Raw genomic sequence first — 21027 nt, forward strand, 5'->3', positions numbered from 1 at the left:
GGGGTTGTTCAATGACAGACATGTATTTGTTTGAAATCTGTCACTTGATGGTTTCATTTCAGAGAGACAAATAATCATTGCCAAACGCTATATATCCGCCTCACTCTCAGAGAAATAAGTAGTACTGCTAGGTTTTACACGGTCAAATGTAACAAATAACTACATAAAGAACACTGTGTTAAGTGATACATTTGTGACATCAGCACAAAAACATTGTTTAAAAAAAATCTAACTGGTAATATGAGATCTATATGTAAAACATGTACATTTGACATTTAGTCATTCAGCAGACGCTCTTATCCAGAGCGACTTACAGTTCATCTTAAGATAGCTAGGTGAGACAACAACATATCACAGTCAAATATACAGTATACGAACATTCCATTCCAGCTAAACAATAGATGTGTAGCTTTTTGCAACAAAAAAAATCATTTTGACGCACACCTAAAATCTCAGAATTTAAAAATCTGAGAACAGCAATATTTTACACAAACACATGAATGTACCCTTAAGCAATATTATGTGGTGAAAAAACACAAAATGTGAAAAATTTGTGGATATGGCATTTTGGAAATAAACTCTTCATATGTTCTTACCAGGTAAGTCAACTTACCTGGTAAAATAAGTGTTAAAAAAGAAGGATAAACATACAGCTTTCTAAACATGAGACGTGAAACTACACTAAACAATATAATGTCTTAAAACATACTGTACGCTATGTATCCATACAATACTTCGATTCCTCACCTTTTCCCAAAAGTTCGATTCCTCACCTTTTCTGTGATGGTTTCATACTCACGAGGTAGCCAATAGGCCTACAACAAGGAAACCATTCGTCCCATCTCACGTTTAATTGGATCCACTTCAAAGTAGTAAACAGATAAGCTAGTTGAAATATTTTGCTCTATGTCATCTGATCCAAACAACAGTTTATTAACGTGGAACAGACGGTTGTAGGCTGCTTCTGTAGCTTATAACGTCGGAATACTTTCACTTCAAATTCCTCGAGTAGACAATATTGCACTTATACACATACAGTGGCAAGAAAAAGTATGTGAACCCTTTGGAATTACCTGGATTTCTGTATAAATTGGTCATCAAATTTGATCTGATCTTCATCTAAGTCACAGCGAGAGACAAATATAGTGTGCTTAAAATAATTACACACAAATTATTGTATTTTTCTTGTCTATATTGTCCATCATTTAAACATTCACAGTACAGTGTAGGCTGGAAAAAGTATGTGAACCCCTAGGCTAATGAGTTCTTCAAAAGATAATTGGAGTCAGGAGTCAGGAGTCAGCTAACCTGGAGTCCAATCAATGAGATGAGATTGGAGATGTTTTGCCCTATAAAAAAACACTCACAAAATTTGAGTTTGCTATTCACAAGAAGCATTGCCTGATGTGAACCATGCCTCGAACAAAAGAGATCTCATAAGACCTAAGACTAAGAATTGCTGACTTGCATAAAGCTGGAAAGGGTAACAAAAGTATCTCTAAAAGCCTTGATGTTTGGGCTCCTGAGGGGCGCAGCGGTCTAAGGCACTGCATCTCAGTGCAAGACGCGTCACTACAGTCCCTGGTTCGAATCCAGGTTGTATCTCATCCAGCCGTGTTTGAGAGTCCCATAGGGCGGCGCGCAATTGGCCCAGCGTCGTCCGGGTTTGGCCGGGGTAGGCCGTCATTGTAAAAAGGAATTTGTTCTTAACTGACTTGCCTAGATAAATAAATAAAAAATAATTAAATGTTCCTCAGTCCATGGTAAGACAAATTGTCTATAAATGGAGAAAGTTCAGCACTGTTGCTACTCTCCCTAGGAGTGGCCGTCCTGCAAAGACGACTGCAAAAGCACAGCGCATTATGCTCAATGAGGTTAAGAAGAATCCTAGAGGTTCAGCTAAAGACTTCCAGAAATCTCTGGAACATGCTAACATCTCTGTTGACGAGTCTATATTCAAAATATTCACAGCGCTACCGGCAAAATATTCTGTGGACAGATGAAACTACAGTTGAGTTGTTTAGGATCAACACACAACACTATGTGGGGAGAAAAAAAGGCACAGCACACCAACATCAAAACCTCATCCCAACTGTACAGCATGGTGGAGGAAGCATTATGGTTTGGGGCTGCTTCGTGGCTGAATGGAAGCAAGTCCGCGCCGTTAGCATACACTACGGTTCAAAAGTTTGAGGTCACTTAGAAATGTCCTTGTTTTTGAAAGAAAAGCATATTTTTTGTCCATTTAAAATAACATCAAATTTATCAGAAATACAGTGTAGACATTGTTAATGTTGTAAATGACTACTGCAGCTGGAAACGGCAGATTTTTTATGGAATATCTACATAGGCGTACAGAGGCCCATTATCAGCAAACATCACTCCTGTGTTCCAATGGCACGTTGTTAGCTAATCCAAATTTAGCATTTTGAAAGGCTAATTGATCATTAGAAAACCCTTTTGCAATGCGAAAAATTGCTAAGAAACTGAAGATCTCGTACAACGCTGTGTATTTCTCCCTTCACAGAACAGCGCAAACTGGCTCTAACCAAACTGACTCTAACCTACTTACGGCAACCACCGTCTTTAAAAACTTTGTGTATGTAAGATAACCTAGACCTACAGCAAATATCACTGCAAAAGTTTAACATTCTGCCATCAGCTCCAAAGACATTTGATCAAGTTCGCTATTGCCTCGGCCTAATTCGAATACTACCTAAGTATACAGCAAATAAGGGTAGTTTTAATGTTTGTTCACGCGCGCACAGTTTCAGGACGGGCGTGATTTATAACGGGAAACATGCGTATGTATGGAGTGCACCAAGTTTATAAATCTCAATATTTTTGTACGTGCGCAGTCTTTTCAGAAATGGCACAAGCAAATATTTAGTGTGAAATTTACGCTATGGTTATAAATGAGGCCCCTGGGCCATATCACATAGAGGCAGGCACTGTCTGGATCATTACACCTGTACACATGGGGGACTTATTTTGACAGCCAACCACAGGAAATGAAAGAGCTTGAGGTGTAGGGGGTCCTGGGAGACTCCGTAATTCTGCTATCAAACACCACAGATGCTGATCTCCCAGGTAGCGCTGAGATGCTGTGGTGCATTGTGGGGAAAAGAAAACATGGAATCCTATTAGGGAGAGAGTCCCGAATGTGACGGTGAGGAGTGTGTGTGTGTGTGTGTGCGCGCGCACGGGCACATTTGGGTGTGTGTGCGGGTGCATGCACATACACCGAAGGTGCTGTGTGGAATGAGTGTTTAAAAATCATAATTTGCAGATTACCCATCTTTCCCACTAGTTCCACATGCCACTGTAATTCCACATCTCGGTACAATCAAGTTCAACCCTACAAACCCTAGGACTAACAAACAAGCTGACAATAGGCTTCCTGTCGCCTCCACTCTTTACCAGTGAGATCAAGTGTTGGCCGGCTTGGACACAAAGGCCTGTTCCAGGGCGCGTTCTCAGAGCATGCGCAGATCACCTGGTATTTTCATGGTAAATTTCAACCTTTCTTTGTCCCAGTCTGGAATCACCACATGTCTTGAGATGAATACAATAATTCCCGTTCCCAATAACTCTAAAACTTCACGCAACAATTATTTAAGCCCTGTAGCACTCACTTCTGTAATCATGAAGTGCTTTGAAAGGCTGGTTATGGCACACATCAACTCCATCATCCCAGACACCCTAGACCCATTCATATTTGCATACCGCCCAAACAGAGCCATAGACGACGCAATCTGCCCTCACCCACCTAGATAAGAGGAATACTACATTTGAAGTCGGAAGTTTACATACACTTAGGTTGGAGTCATTAAAACTAGTTTTCAACCACTCCACAAATTTCTTTTTCACAAAATATTGTTTTGGCAAGTCGGTTAGGACATCTACTTTGTAGATACATATGCTCCAGTATCCCTGCACATTGCAAATATGTGACCGACCGGCTCAAATCGTCTTATGTAGCTACATTTGAAATGTTTTTTTTTTTTTTTTTACATTGGATAAAAGTAGAGAACTACAAAATGGTATGTCATACACTGCAGTTTTGAGGAACAATGGGAAAGTAATTCTGCTTAGAAAGTTGATAAACTTGTAAACTCACTTTTGAGAAAATGGCCTTTGAATGTTTTGGTACCTAGTGAAGAGCTCCTCTTTGTCTACAACCATTCAGCATCGTTCACACCCTCTTAAGCTTTAGCTCCACCCATCTCATTTCGCTCTCGGAGCGTTCAGAGCACACACGTTTATCTCTGTTTACCTCTGGATAACATGAAAACAGCCTAACCAGCTCTGCTGGCACCAATTTCATTATGCTTTTTTGTCGACGTTTACTGACACTGGCCATATTCAACGGGTGTGTGCGTTCATAAATTCATCAGTTATTCTGCACTCTGGCATACTCAGACTGAATTTACGAACGCACCCGAAATGGCTACTTGTGTAGTGGAGTCTTTTGTTAAGACATGTAGCTAGCTAGCTAGCTAGGTAAACAACAAACCTAGCTAGGTAAACAACGATCGTACACATGACATAACGTTAGCTAGCGGGCCAGCCAGCTAACATTAGCTAGTTAAACAACAATGAACATAGTGCCAAATCATGTCGTTAGTACCCTGCATGAATCTGCTGGGAGCTAACCAGCCAGGTTCAATGTTAACTAGCTAACATTAGGCTCTAACTAGCCAAGCAAATGGCTCTGGGATACGAATAATAACATCATACACCTTACGTTAGCTAGGGAACCAGCCAACTAAAGTTAGCTAGCTAGCTAACAGTACACTTTAGCTTAAGACATGTAGCTAGTTAGCTAGCTAGGTAAACAATGAACCTAGCTAGGTAAACAACATGTAAATCATACACGTCATGTAACGTTAGCTAGCGAGCCAGCCAGCTAACATTAGCTAGTTTAACAACAATGAACATAGTGCCAACTCATGACGTTACTATGCCTTGCATGAATCTGCTGGTAGTGGTAGCTAACCAACCAGGTTCAATATTAGCTAGCTACGGCTCTGTGATACGGCTCTGAGATACGAATAATAACATCATACACGTAACATTAGCGAGCGAGCCAGCCAGCCAGCCAGCTAACATTAGGCTCTAACTAGCCAAGCAAGCGGCTCTGGGATACAAATAATAACATCATACACGTAACGTTAGCTAGGGAGCCAGCCAGCTAACGTCAACTAGCTAACAGTACACTTTAGCTTGAAATGAAACCACTTTGTCAAAATTAGAAATGTGTAATATCTGAAAATGTAGCAAGCTAGACTATCTTACCCGTATACATCATCATGCATGATGGACGTGTCTCCCTGTCACGGATGCCATGTCATGGTTGCCCTTAGTTTGAAGATGTAATCCGGAGACAGGTGTTTTCTCCATCTCTTTAGCTATCATCCACTAATTGCACTGATTTCAAAACTCGATCCTCCAGAAAGTGGAGATCAACATTTATGCAGCTCCACTACACATAAAAAAAGCTGTGTTCGACAGGACTACCAACACAGAATGACCAGCTCAAAGACAGAAGCCTTCTATATGGCAGACCAATCTGAACTCCTCTCTCGGGCATGTCCAGCCCACTCATTACCTCAGCCAATCATGGGTAGTGGGAAGGTTGCTGTATTTTTCTGTGGCTTAACCAACTAGGCTCGTAATTTAACAATTTTATTACGATTTACAGATGGCATAAAAGTTTGTTATTAAGGCACATGAAATGTTCCAGAAGGCATTTCTGGCAAAAAAAACACATTTTGATAAAACAAAAAGTTTACATTCAAATGGCTCTCCTGTGAAATAGTGACCCGTGACATACGCCTTGTTTCCTGGGTCACATATGGTATCGGAACTGACCCTGTATATGTAGCTTCTTACTTTCTCGTGTTCTTATTTCTTATTTTTATTTCTCGTCTGTTTTTGCTCTACCTTATGATATTTTTTCTGCCACATTGATATTGGTTGCTTTATTGTTGGGTTTGGAGCTTGCAAGAAAGGCATTTCACTGTACTTGTGCACGTGACATTAAAACGTGGAACCTTGAAACAAAGAGCTAGCAGAGAGGACTAGGCTAAGCCTTCATTAGAAAACACAGGGCTTAATTGTACTCTAAATTACTGCTCTGAACTGAAGGGATTAGAGGAGCCTCCATTGAGTCTGAAATAGATTAGTGCTAGGTTGCATCCCAAATGGCACCCTATTCGCTATACAATGCCCTACTTTTGACCAGGGCCCTGGTCAAACGTAGTGCATAATATAGGGAATAGGGTGCCGTTTGGGAACGCAGTTCCACTCTCCCAGACCCCAGCTGCACTCAACTGTATGGCTGGACAAATGGGGGGAGTGGGTTTCTAGGTCTAAATATACTCATATACAATGCACATATGGATGGTAGACTTACAGTACCAGTCAAAAGTTTGGACACACGTACTTGTCTTTATTTTGACTATTTCTACATTGTAGAATAATAGTGAAGATATCAAAACTATGAAATAACACATACGGAATCATGTAGTGACCAAAAAAGTGTTAAATCTAAATATATTTTATATCTGAGATTGTTCAAAGTAGCCACCCTTTGCCTTGATGACAGCTTCGTAAACTCTTGGCATTCTCTCAACTAGCTTCATGAGGTAGTCACCGGAAATGCATTTCAATTAACAGGTGTGCCTTGTTAAAAGTAAATTTGTGGAATTTCTTACCTCCTTAATGCATTTGAGCCAATCAGTTGTGTTGTGACAAGGTAGTGGTGGTATACAGAAGATAGCCCTATTTGGTAAAAGACCAAGTCTATATTATGGCAAGAACATCTCAAATAAGCAAAGAGAAACGACAGTCCATCATTACTTCAAGACATGAAGGTCGTGCACCCGTATTCATCGACCTGGCCAAGGCTTTCGACTCTGTCAATCACCACATTCTTATTGGCAGACTCGACAGCTTTGGTTTCTCAAATGATTGCCTCGCCTGGTTCACTAACTACTTCTCAGATAAGAGTTCAGTGTGTCAAATCGGAGGGCCTGTTGTCCGGACCTCTGGCAGTCTCTATGGTGGTGCCACAGGGTTCCATACTCGGGCCGACTCTCTTCTATGTATACATCAATGATGTCGCTCTTGCTGCTGGTGATTCTCTGATCCACCTCTACGCAGACGACGCCATTCTGTATACTTCTGGCCCCTCTTTGGACACTGTGTTAACTAACCTCCAGACGAGCTTCAATGCCATACAACTCTCCTTCCGTGGCCTCCAACTGCTCTTAAATGCAAGTAAAACTAAATGCATGCTATTCAATTGATCACTGCCCGCACCTGCCCGCCTGTCCAGCATCACTACTCTGGACGGCTCTGACTTAGAATACGTGGACAACTACAAATACCTAGGTGTCTGGTTAGACTGTAAACTCTCCTTCCAGACTCACATTAAGCATCTCCAATCCAAAATTAAATCTAGAATCGGCTTCCTATATCGCAACAAAGCATCCTTCACTCATGCTGCCAAACATACCCTCGTAAAACTGACCATCCTACCGATCCTCGACTTCGGCGATGTCATCTATAAAATAGCCTCCAACACTCTACTCAACAAATTGGATGCGGTCTATCACAGTGCCATCCGTTTTGTCACCAATAAATGTGTCCTACTGTGTTATTGACTTGTTTATTGTTTACTCCATGTGTAACTCTGTGTTGTTGTATGTGTCAAATTGCTATGCTTTATCTTGGCCAGGTCGCAGTTGCAAATGAGAACAAATGAGAAATTAAAAAAATTGTGTCATGACTCTCCTGTGAATATCTGAATGATCAGGTTACAGTGGGTCCACTCTACAGTGCCATCTCTCTCCTGCAGAAGGGGAGAGGGGTGAAGTTGGCAGTTTTATGATGGTCATAAATACCTGCAGGAACTCTCTCTCTCCCACTCTGCACATGGAAGTTAAAAATATCTTTGTTACAACAGAGAGAGATTTTGTAGGACTGTGACATCCAAGATTGGATATTGAAACAATATTTCTGTAATCCAAACAGTTGGAATGGTACGTGGGTGCTGAAAGAACAATTATGTCAGATCAGTTGGTGTTTTGGGATCTCATTAAGGACAGTTTAACAACATAGCTGTATTTCAGAATGTGTATATTTCCCATCTAAATGTTGTGGAACTTATATGAAACTATCTGTGAGAAACACTCTGAAGTTTGGGGAAATGTTAAAATAATATAGAAGACTAGATATGGTAGGAGACAATCCAGAGAAAAACCAACCAGATTTCTTTTTTTTTGAGAGCCCATGCTCTTACAGTGGAAAGTATTGGGAAATAATAAAATCTACCTCCCAGTATGCAATTCCTATGACTTCCACTGGGTGCCAGCACTCAATGTTCAAGGTTTCAGGCTTGTTTCTTCCAAAACGAGTAAGAATAATGAGTTTTAGTACTGGGACACACTATTGGAAATTCGTGTATGCGCAAGCGATGAAGACGAAAAGCACCTGCTAATATCGTTTTCCTATTGAACATACTTCTTTCCGTATGAAATATTATAGTTTGATAACATTTTAGGGTATCTGAGGAGTCAATAGACTTGTTTTAACCAAGTTTAGCGGAAGATTATTTGATTCCTTTTGCTGCATGTTGAAGGAGTGGATTACTCAAATCGATGGCGCCAACTAAATTTACTTTTTGGGGTATAAAGAAGGATTTTATCTAACAAAAATACACTACATGTTATAGCTGGGACCCTTTGGATGACAAATCAGAGGAAGATTTTCAAAAAGTAAGTGAATATTTAATCGCTATTTGTGAATTTATGAAACCTGTGCCGGTGGAAAAATATTTTGATGTGGGGCGCTGTCCTCAAACAATCGCATGGCATGCTTACGCTGTAATGGCTACTGTAGATCGGACAGTGCAGTTAGATTAACAAGAATTTAAGCCTTCAACCGATATAAGATACTTGTATGTACCTACATGTTTAATATCCATAATTTGTATGATTATTTATTTGAATTGCACGCCCTCCAGTTTCACCGGAAGTTGTGCCGCTAGCGGAACGCCTACCCTTAAGATTATTTATAATAGGCCACGGAAGTCTGGATATACTGCAAAATGGGCCACATCTGTAGGCATATTAGATAATTCTAGTCTGGTGGCTTTCCCTCACTTCCCCTCTCTTATCAAACTGAAATTACTACTATAGTTATCTAATCAGTGTTTTCACCCTGGTATCTGTGTCCATGTAATAACTGACTCTCAGCAGTGCATCAGAGAGGAGTACAGGATATGTTTGTGTAGCTATAGTGAGCAGTGAGGGGAAGAGCAGGGCTGTGCTGGGAAGGGCATCGGTCTCCAGACCCACCAGACCCAAACACCATTAGTCTCTCTATTTGGACCCCCGCCAACCCTCACCCTTGTTCTGGCAGAAGCCTCATCCATCCACCAGCCAAACTCAAAAGGGCCTAAGAGATTAGCCCTCAGAAAGGCCTGTTTGATAGGATGCTCTATCAACACTCTCTTGTCCACAGTGTGTAGGACAAGTGCAAATATACATGCACACCACCATAGACACGCACACTCAGAGACGTGTACATACAGTGCCTTCGGAAAATATTCAGACCCCTTGACCTTTTCCATCTTTTGTTACGTTACAGCCGTATTCTAAAATTTATTCAATAATTTTTCCCCCCCTCATCAATCTACACACTATACCCCATAATGACAAAGCAAAAACAGGTTTCTATACATTTTTACTCATTTATAAAACTCAGTACTTTGTTGAAGCACCCTTGGCAACGATTACAGCCTTGAGTCTTCTTGGGTATGATGCTACAAGCTTTGCACACCTGTATTTGGTGAGTTTCTCCCATTCTTCTCTGCAGATCCTCTCAAGCTCTGTCAGTTTGGATGGGGAGTGTTGCTGCACAGCTATTTTCAGGTCGTTCCAGAGATGTTCGATAGGGTTCAAGTCCGGGCTCTGGCTGGGCCACTCAAGGACATTCAGAGACTTGTCCCGAAGCCACTCCTGCGTTGTCTTAACTGTGTGCTTAGTGTCGTTGTCCTGTTGGAGGGTGAACTTTCGCCCCAGTCTGAGGTCCTGAGCGCTCTGGAGCAAGTTTCCATCAAAGATCTCTCTGTACTTTGCTCTGTTCATCTTTCCCTCGATCCTGACTAGTCTCCCAGTCCCTGCCACTGAAAAACATCCCAACAGCATGATGCTGCCACCACCATGCTTCACTGTAGGGATGGTGCCAGGAGAATCTTGTTTCTCATGGTCTGATAGTCTTTAGGTGCCATTTGGCAAACTCCAAGCGGGCTGTCATGTGCCTTTTACTGATGAGTGGCTTCCATCTGGCCACTCTACCATAAAGGCCTGATTGGTGGAGTGCTGCACAAATGGTTTTCCTTCTGGAAGGTTCTCGCATCTCCCCCGAGGAACTTTAGAGCTCTGTCAGAATGACCATCAGGTTCTTGGTCACCTTGGTCACCACCTTGCTGAGAATGTTCTAGGAAGAGTCATCGTGGTTCTAAACTTCTTCAATATAAGAATGATGGAGGCTGTGTTCTTGGGGACCTTCAATGCTGCAGAAATTTATTGGTAACCTTCCCTAGATCTGTGCTTCGAGACAATCCTGTCTCGGAGTTCTACGGACAATTCCTTCAACCTTGTGGCTTGTTTTTTAATCTGACATGCCCTGTCAACTGTGGGACCTTATATAGACAGGTGTGTGCCTTTCCAAATCATGTCCAATCAATTGAATGTACCACAGGCGGACTCCAATCAAGTTCAAGAAACATCTCAAGGATGATCAATGGAAACAGGATGCACCCGAGCTCAATTGAGTCTCATGACACAAAGGGTCTGAATAGTTATGTAAATAAGGTTGTTCTGCTTTTTATTTTTAATACATTTGGAGAAAAAAAATCTAATAAACCTGTTTTTGCTTTGTAATTATGGGGTGTTGTGTGTAGATTGCTGAGGATTTTTACATTTATTTAATACATTTTAGAATAGGGCTGTAATGTAACAAAATGTGGAAAAAGTCAAGGGGTCTGAATACATTCCGAAGGCCTCCTGAACTACAGAGTAGCCTGTTTGATATAGGGTGAACATGTTCTCGCACACCCCTATGTCAAGGAAAAGTGGACTATATACAACTACCACTCAGAGCGTATGCACATACTGTACATGCATGAGCTCTTACAAAAGTTCATAAATACACTTAATGTACTCTCCTGTCTCTCTCACTCCTGAATTCTCCTGTCTCTCTCACTTGCACATACACCAGTATAGAACTTCAGGTCAGGTACACATATTGAACCTTTTATTTAACTAGGCAAGTCAGTTAAGAGCAAATTCTTATTTACAATGACGGCCTACACCGGCCAAACCCAGACGACGCTGAGCCAATTGTGCCCTGCCCTATGGGACTCTCAATCACGGCCAGTTGTGATACAGCCTGGATTTGAACCAGGATGTCTGTAGTGATGCCTCTAGTACTGAGTTGCAATGCCTTAGACCACTGCGCCACTCGGGAAACCCATAGAAGACCATTTTTAATTAAAATAAAACTTTCACTATATTTAACAATTATTTACACATAAAAGCATTCTTGAGTTCTTTGAATTGACAATCGTGACCTGGAAGATCATCTAGTTTATTCTGGGTTGTGACAACCGGTAGTTCATGTTTAACTTGTTTTTATCTCTGTCAGTGAGTCAGTCTAAGCTTTTATTGCAGCGATAAATCACTTTTAATTAAAGGACATAAAAGCATTTTCCTTCAGGTCAGACGAGGGCCTCAAAAATAATATGTTTCTTTGGGATAACAGGCTGTCCTTCATTAATAGGAGCTGAGCCAAGGTAGAAAACGCCACAGCCTCATTGGCCTGTGTGTGTGTGTGTGTGTGTGTGTGTGTGTGTGTGTGTGTGTGTGTGTGTGTGTGTGTGTGTGTGTGTGTGTGTGTGTGTGTGTGTGTGTGCGCGCACGAGCATGCACGTGTGTTCTGTGTGTTGCTCCACTACTCTGCAATCTAATGCTCATCTGCTGCTTCTGTGCTCAGGAGCTACAGAACAGACCTAGCCCTCACCACACAGTCAAAAAACCACCCAGCCTGGCTTTCTGAAGACTCATAACACGTTGAAGGGAAACAGTGGAATCGTCTGGGCATTGCCTTATCCAGTTGCTTTCTAAAAAGCCATCAGTTGTTTTTAAAGGCCATCATGTGGGAAAAGGGACATACGTTCCGATATATCAACTGAGTTCCTGAGAAACAAAGCCTTTTCACCAGTCCCTTCCTGGAGGGCAGCTGGACAGAGGTCCCTTGGTTTTCATACTGAAACACAAGAGGGGCTACTGTGGTTTGGTTATGTGACAGAAACATAGTGTGACAGGACTGGTTATGTGACAGGACTGTGTGCTCTCTTTCTCTGCGGCCGACATGAGTAAGTCACTTAAGTGTGTTAACCCTCGCAAGGCTGCAGGCCCAGACGACATCCCAAGCCGCGTCCTCAGAGCATGTGCAGACCAGCTGGCAGGTGTTTAAGGACATACTCAATTTATCCATATCCCAGTCTGTTGTGCCCACTTGCTTCAAGATGTCCACCATTGTTCCTGTACCCAAGAAAGCGAAGGTAACTGAACTAAATGACTATCGCCCTGTAGATCTCACTTCTGTCATCATGAAGTGCTTTGAGAGGCTAGTTAAGGGCCTACATCACCTCCACCTTACCTGACAACCTAGACCCACTACAATTCGCATACAGCCCCAACAGATACACAGACGACGCAATCGCCATTGCACTGCACACTGCCCTATCTCACCTGGACGAGAGAAATAACTATGTAAGAATGCTGTTCATCGACTACAGCTCAGCCTTCAACACCACAGTGTCCCCAAGCTCATCATTAAGCTCAGGGCCCTGGGTCTGAACCCCTCCCTGTGCAACTGGGTCCTTGACTTCCTGACGGGCCGACCGCAAGTGGTGAAGGTAGGCAACAACACCTCTGCCAAGCTGATCTTCAACACGGAGGCCCCACAGGGGTGTGTGCCCAGCCCCCGCCTGATGGTGAACTACAGGAGACAGCAGACAGAGCACACCCCATCCACATAGACGGGGCGGCTGTGGAGAGGGTCAAAAGCTTCAAGTTCATCGGCATGCACATCACTGACGACCTGAAATGGTCCCTTCACACAGACAGTGTGGTGAAGATGGCGCAACAGCTCCAAGCAGGCTGGCGTGTGCCTTGTACTGAGGAGTGGCTTCCGTCTGGCCACTCTACCATAAAGGCCTGATTGGTGGAGTGCTGCAGAGATGGTTGCACTGTCAACTATGGGACCTTATATAGACAGGTGTGTGTGTCTTTCCAAATCATATCCAATCAATAGTTATGTGAATAAGGTATCTGTTTTTTATTTGTAATACATTTGCAAACATTTCTAAAAACCTGTCGTTGCTTTGTCATTATGGGGTATTGTGTGTATATTGATGATGAAATTAATGTAATACATTTTTGAATAAGGCTGAAATGTAACAAAATGTGGAAAAAGTCAAGGGGTCTGAATACTTTCCGAATGCACTGTATGTATGTATGTGTATATATATATTGCTCGTTCTGATATTTCTTCATTTCTTTCTCTTTACTTTTTGGATTATGTGCATATTGTTATGTATTATTAGGTATTATTACTACACTGTTGGAGCTAGAAACACAAGCATTTCGCTGCACCTGTGATAACATCTGCAAATCTTTGTACACGACCGATAAACTTTGATTTGTTTTAGTAAGAGATCTCTGAGTACTAAGGGGCCTTAAACGGCAAAGGGTTCGGGACTTTTGGGGCAGTCGAGAAAAACATGAATGAATAATATGTCGAAACAAGACACTGTTAATCTAGAACGTAAATAATGATATGGCTGTAAGGTGAGTTTCACTCCTCCGTAATTTCGACACACAAAGGCCTTTTGAGGGGTTGTGGGAAAAGTGAGTGTTACACAACGGAGAAAAGAAACAAGAAACACATGCTTGGTGGCACACATATCAAGTTTCCTTTTGAATGGGAGGGAAGCAACAAAGAACAAGGTACCTACAAGGTATATAGAAACATTTTCTCATCTCGTACAACCTTACCCGACATTCTATATTGAGGCTTTTATGTGGCTTTTTAATTTAGGTAGACTGCTTTGAGACATAACAATCCACCAGTGTTGCATATCTGAAACTTGTATTAACGTCCATGAGGAAAATCTTGCACATGTTCAGCGCATGGTTAAGGGTCTGTTCAAAAGGGTGCAAACGTTGCAAAACGGTTAGATAGAAATGCTTTTTTTTGTAACAGATATGATTTTCTGTCATGATGACCTGGGCATCATGTCAACTCTATTGATAAAAATGTTATCTGCAGCATTTAACATCTATTCTGAATGTTGCATCTCAAGGAACACAACCCCAAGTGTAGGGGGACATGTATTAACACTCACACTTGATGTTGAAAGAGGCGTTAGTAGAGTGGGCCTCCTCTCCTGTGACCGTGTTGGTGGCCACGCACTCAAAGTTCCCAGCGTCCACTCTCCGGTCCACCGCCGTGAACTTGAGGTTGCTGACCTCGCGGAACCGCCTCTCGGTGTCATCCAGGGGCTGACCGTTGTTTAGCCAGCCATACTGGATGTCTGCTGGGTCGCTGACCTCACAGCGGAGCATGGCACTGCGGCCATGCAATGCATCCTGGGATTTGGGCTCCTTGGTGAACTGGATAGGTGCTGCCTGGATGCAAAGAACTGAGGGAAATAGAGGAGAGGGGGGGAGGGGAGGGACAATGTGGGGAGGGAGAGAGAGATAATGTTGAAATGAGTTTACCACTGACCACAAGAGTAACATTTTTATTGCAGTTTCCATTAGTCACCATTGTACCACAACAACATTTGGTCTTGAGTAATGAAGCCATTAAAGCTTTGATTCGAGTCATTCAAGACATTTAAATGTTGTTTAATAGTAGGTCTTAATCCAGAGAATAAACATTGTCAGGAAACTGACAGCTGAATTGAAAACTGAAATGTACTGCTAAAATGTTGTAAGGATAATGACAGCCAAGAAAAGTAGATTCTTATTCTAGCTTCCGAACGTACTGGACAATTTTATTCAAGCCTTTCTATAAAAAAAAATCTGCAGTACAGGCTTGTCTCCTGAATGAGCTGTGTTTCATTAGAACAGATGGAGAAGGAAAGAGAGACTTCTGACACACATATCTTCTCCTTCCTCACGGTCATGCTCCATCAGCTCACAGACATACAGCTCTCACAAACTGAGACATGATGGCTCGCACACACACATTAACAAGCACACACGCACTTAACTCTCAGCACTATAGAGAAATATTTCCTGCCCTATTTACTAATGTCTCCATGATTTGAGGAGCAGTGAAAAGGATGGGAATAAATACAGGCTTGTCCACAGTTGACCTATATCAAAATGTGACAGACTAAATTTGACCATAGGATAAACAGTGAGAAATAAGGGATGGGGTGGGTTGCATTCAAAGGGCTCTGGTTAAAATAAGTGCACTATGTAGGGAATAGGGTGCCATTTGGGATGCAATGTAGGCCTACACTAAATCATGTCCCACTGAGTGTTGTTATGAGTTTTGACGTCATGGTGTATTATCAAAGTGAAAGGTCCAATGGCAGAGTTGACGTAAACTTAAAATACACCTAGTTGAGTGTGTGTATATGAGTGTGTGTATGGTTTCTCCGTTCATCCAGGACTGGGCTCATGTGGGTTAAAGGGCTTTTGTATTGGTCCAATGCGAGATGATTAAGTAACTTCGCTTATATGTGAATTCTAATTCTGAGCATTCTGGCCACGCACCGGATGCCTTTTTTGCCAATTGTATTTGTGCAAGCCATCGAGACCATTATTCATACTGATCATAATTGCTAGTCATCCCGACATTGTCATACACTGAACAAAAATATAAACGCGACATGTAAAGTGTTGGTCCCATGTTTCATGAGCTGAAATAAAAGACCCCAGAAATGTTCCATACAGTACGCACAAAAGCAAGTTTTCTTTTTAAATGTTGTGTACACGATTTTTAACATACCTGTTAGTGAGCATTTCTCCTTTGCCAAGATAATCCATCCACCTGACAAGCGTGTCATATCAAGAAGCTGATTAAACAGCATGATCATTACACAGGTGAACCTTGTGCTGGGGACAATAAAAGGCCACTCTAAAATGTGCAGTATTGTCACACAACACAATGCCACAGATGTCTCAAGTTTTGACGGAGCGTGCAATTGGCATGCTGACTGCAGGAATGTTCACCAGAGCTTTTGCCAGAGAATTTAATATTCATTTCTCTGGCATAAGCCGCCTCCAACGTCGTTTTAGAGAATTTGGCAGTACGTCCAACAGGCCTCAGGCGAGTGGTTTTGATGATGTCAACGTTGTGAACAGAGTGCCCCATGGTAGCGGTGTGGTTATGGTATGGGTAGGCATAAGCTACGGACAATGAACAGAATTGCATTTTATTGATGGCAATTTTAATGTACAGAGATACTGTGACGAGATCCTGAGGCCCATTGTCATGCCATTCATCCGACGCCATCACATTTACATTTACATTTAAGTCATTTAGCAGACGCTCTTATCCAGAGCGACTTACAAATTGGTGCATTCACCTTATGATATCCAGTGGAACAACCACTTTACAATAGTGCATCTAACTCTTTTAAGGGGGGGGGGGGGTTAGAAGGATTACTTTATCCTATCCTAGGTATTCCTTGAAGAGGTGGGGTTTCAGGTGTCTCCGGAAGGTGGTGATTGACTCCGCTGACCTGGCGTCGTGAGGGAGTTTGTTCCACCATTGGGGTGCCAGAGCAGCGAACAGTTTTGACTGGGCTGAGCGGGAACTGTACTTCCTCAGAGGTAGGGAGGCGAGCAGGCCAGAGGTGGATGAACGCAGTGCCCTTGTTTGGGTGTAGGGCCTGATCAGAGCCTGAAGGTACGGAGGTGCCGTTCCCCTCACAGCTCCGTAGGCAAGCACCTCATGTTTCAGCATGATAACGCATGGTCCAATGTCGCAAGAATCTGTACCTAATTCCTGGAAGCTGAAAATGTCCCAGTTCTTCCATGGCCTGCATACTCACCAGATACAGATGAAGTCGGAAGTTTACATACACTTAGGTTGGAGTCATTAAAACTCGTTTTTCAACCACTTAACAAACTATAGTTTTGGCAAGTCGGTTAGGACATCTACTTTGTGCATGACACAAGTAATTTTTCCAACAATTGTTTATGGACAGATTATTTCACTTATAATTCACTGTATTACAATTCCAGTGGGTCAGAAGTTTACATACACTAAGTTGACTGTGCCTATAAACAGCTTGGATAATTCCAGAAAATTATGTAATGGCTTTAGAAGCTTCTGATAGGCTAATTGACATAATTTGAGTCAATTGGAGGTGTACCTGTGGATGTATTTCAAGGCCTACCTTCAAACTCACTGCCTCTTTGCTTGACATCATGGGAAAATCAAAAGAAATCAGCCAAGACCTCAGAAAAAACATTGTAGACCTCCACAAGTCTGGTTCATCATTGGGAGCAATTTACAAACACTTTAAGGTACCACGTGCATATGTACAAACAATAGTACGCAATTATAAACACCATGGGACCACGCAGCTGTCATACCGCTCAGGAAGGAGACGCGTTCTGTCCTAGAGATGAACGTGCTTTGGTGCGAAAAGTGCAAATCAATCCCAGAACAACAGCAAACGACCGTGTGAAGATGCTGGAGGAAACAAGTACAAAAGTATCTATATCTACAGTAAAACATGTCTTATATCGACATAACCTGAAAGGCCGCTCAGCAAAGAAGAAGCCACTGCTCCAAAACCGCCATAAAAAAGCCAGACTACGGTTTACAACTACACATGGGGACAAAGATCGTATTTTTGGGAGAAATGTCCTCTGGTCTGATGAAACAAAAATTGAACTGTTTGGCCATAATGACCATCGTTATGTTTGGAGGGAAAAATGGGGAAGCTTGCAAGCTGAAGAACACCATTCCAACCGTGAAGCACGGTTGTGGGGGTGCTTTGCTGCAGGAGGGACTGGTGCACTTCACAAAATGGATGGCATCATGGGGGAGGAAAATTATGTGGATATATTGAAGCAACATCTCAAGACATCAGTCAGGAAGTTAAAGCTTGTTCGCAATTGGGTCTTCCAAATGGACAATGACCCCAAGCATACTTCCAAAGTTGTGGCAAAATGGCTTAAGGACAACAAAGTCAAGGAATTGGAGTGGCAATCACAAAGCCCTGACCTCAATCCCATAGAGAATTTGTGGGCAGAACTGAGCGTGTGCGTGTGCGAGCAAGGAGGCCTACAAGCCTGACTCAGTTACACCAACTCTGTCAGGAGGAATGGGCCAAAATGTATCCAATTTATTGTGGGAAGCTTGTGGAAGGCTTCCCGAAACTTTTGAACCAAATTAAACAATTTGAAGGCAATGCTACCAAATTCTAATTGAGTGTATGTAAACTTCTGACCCACTGGGAATGTGATGAAATAAATAAAAGCTGAAATAAATCATTCTCTCTACTATTTATTATTCTGAAATTTCACATTCTTAAAATAAAGTGGTGATCCTAACTGACCTAAGACAGGGAATTTTTACAAGGATTAAATGTCAGAAATTGTGAAAAACTGAGTTTGAATGTATTTGGCTAAGGTGTATGTATACTTCCGACTTCAACTGTATGTCACACATTGAGCATGTTTGGGATGCTCTTGATCTACTGGACGACAGCGTGTTTCAGTTCCCACCAATATCCATCAACTTTGCACAGCCATTAAAAAGCAGTGGGACAACATTCCACAGGCCACAATACACAGCCTGATCAACTCTACGCGAAGGACATGTGTCGCGATGCATGGGTCAAACGGTGGTCACACCAGATACTTGACTTGTTTTCTGATGCACACCCCTATTTTTTTTTTAAGGTCTCTGTGATCTGTATTCCTATGTGAAAACCATAGATTAGGGCCTAATTTATTTCAATTGACTGATTTCCTTTCAACTCCGTAAAATCTTAGAAATTGTTGCATGTTGAGTTTATATTTTTGTTCAGTATATAACAGACTCCTGTTTAAAAGTTACCCCAGCGTGAGCTGCCATGCGGCCTCTGTAATGCTTCTGTCAGGGTTGAAGCCAAGAAGTATCTTTCAGGAGGATTAAATCAAGATGAGCTGAGGTAATCTCCCATCCCATCCCCACCTCCTCACCTGGCCTCCCTCATCTCCCCTCAGTCCGGCCTTTGTCTCCTTGCAGCTGGCCGTGGGAGGCAGAAAAAAAACACAGGTGAGCACTGCCAAGTCCGCTAGTTGGTGGGGGAAGGTGGAAGAAGTGGGAGCACCTAGTAAGGTGATAGGGCTGCTTGACTTACCCTTTATACTGAGTGACTGAAGCAGAGTTAATTTTGTTTATTTTTTATTTAACCAGGTAAGTTGACTGGGAACACATTCTCATTTACAGCAACAACCTCAGGAATAGTTACAGGGGAGAGGAAGGGCGATGAATGAGCCAATTGTAAACTGGGGATGATTAGGTGACTGAGGGCCATATTGGGAAGTTAACACCCCTTCTCTGACGATAAGTGCTATGGGCTCTTTAGTGAACACAGAGAGTCAGGACATCCGTTTAACATCCCATCCAAAAGACAGCTTCCAGAAGCATCTGGTCTCCCATCCAGGGACCAACCAGGACCAACCCTGCTAAGCTTCAGAAGCAAGCCAGCAGTGGGAAGCAGGGTGGTACGCTGCTGGCCCAGTGAGTGAGGGGGTCTCCTCCATAAAAATATAATTAATAGAATTTCAATATAGTCTAGAAATAGAATTGTTATTCTATTATACAGTCGCAGGTGAACGTCTACACACCCCTTGCACAAGCTTCACACTTTGCTGCCTTAAAACTCAATAAAAAAACGGATTTACATTTTTTTTTATCCTACTCCACATTTTAAAAGTGAAAGAAAAATTATACAACATTTCCCCCCCCCCTCTAAAAAAAAAAGAGAATGTATTGACAGTGTATGTCTTCACAGCCTAAAATGAATACTTGGTGGAATCACCTTTGGCAGCCATTACAGCTCAGCTGTGAATAATATTCTACCAACCTTGCACAACTCTAAGGACAAAATACACATATCCATTGTTTTTGTCAAAATTGTTCAAGCTCAGTAAACTTGGTTGGGAATCATTGATGGACAGCAATATTCAAATCAAATCAAATTTAATTTGTCATACGCGCCGAATACAACAGGTGTAGACCTTACCGTGAAATGCTTACTTACAAGCCCTTAACCAACAATGCAGTTCAAGAAATAGAGATAAAATATTTACTAAATAAACAAAAGTATTTTTTTTTAATAAAAAAGTAACACAATAAGATTGCATAACAATAACGAGACTATATACAGGGGGTAAAAACAAAGGGGGTGGATCAATGTAAATAGTCCGGGTGGACATTTTATTAATTGTTCAGCAGTCTTATGGTTTGGGGGTAGAAGCTGTTACGGAGCCATTTGGACCTAGACTTGGCGCTCCGGTACCGCTTGCCGTGCGGTAGCAGAGAGAACAGTCTATGACTGCCAGTATGGGTGACTGGAGTCTATGACAATTTTTGGGGCCTTCCTCTGACACAGCCTAGTATATAAGTCCTGGATGGCAGGAAGCTTGGCCCCAGTGATGTATTGGGCCATATGTACTACCCTCTGTAGCGCCTTGCGGTCGGATGCAGAGCAGTTGCCATACCAAGCTTTGATGCAACCGGTCAGGATGCAATCGATGGTGCAGCTGTAGAACTTTTTGAGGATCTGGGACCCATGCCAAATCTTTCCTGAGGGTGAAAAGGTGTTGTCGTGCCTTCTTCACGACTTTCTTGGTGTGTTTGGACCACGATAGTTTGTTGGTGATGTGGACACCAAGGAACTTGAAACTCTCGACTCGCTCCACT

The 21027-nt window shown here is 42.3% G+C and overlaps 1 protein-coding gene across 1 annotated transcript in view; it reads right to left on the minus strand.

Annotated features, from left to right (window-relative positions):
* The window catches only part of ptk7b (protein tyrosine kinase 7b), a 176909-nt gene that overhangs the window by 54499 nt on the left and 101383 nt on the right, over positions 1-21027 (minus strand). The window contains exon 2 of the mRNA XM_071379737.1: positions 14486-14782. Coding sequence (XP_071235838.1) covers positions 14486-14782 — 297 coding nt within the window. The remainder of the gene's footprint in view (positions 1-14485; positions 14783-21027) is intronic.

This window comes from Salvelinus alpinus, chromosome 32 (assembly GCF_045679555.1).
Source record: "Salvelinus alpinus chromosome 32, SLU_Salpinus.1, whole genome shotgun sequence".
Classification (NCBI taxonomy): domain Eukaryota; kingdom Metazoa; phylum Chordata; class Actinopteri; order Salmoniformes; family Salmonidae; genus Salvelinus; species Salvelinus alpinus.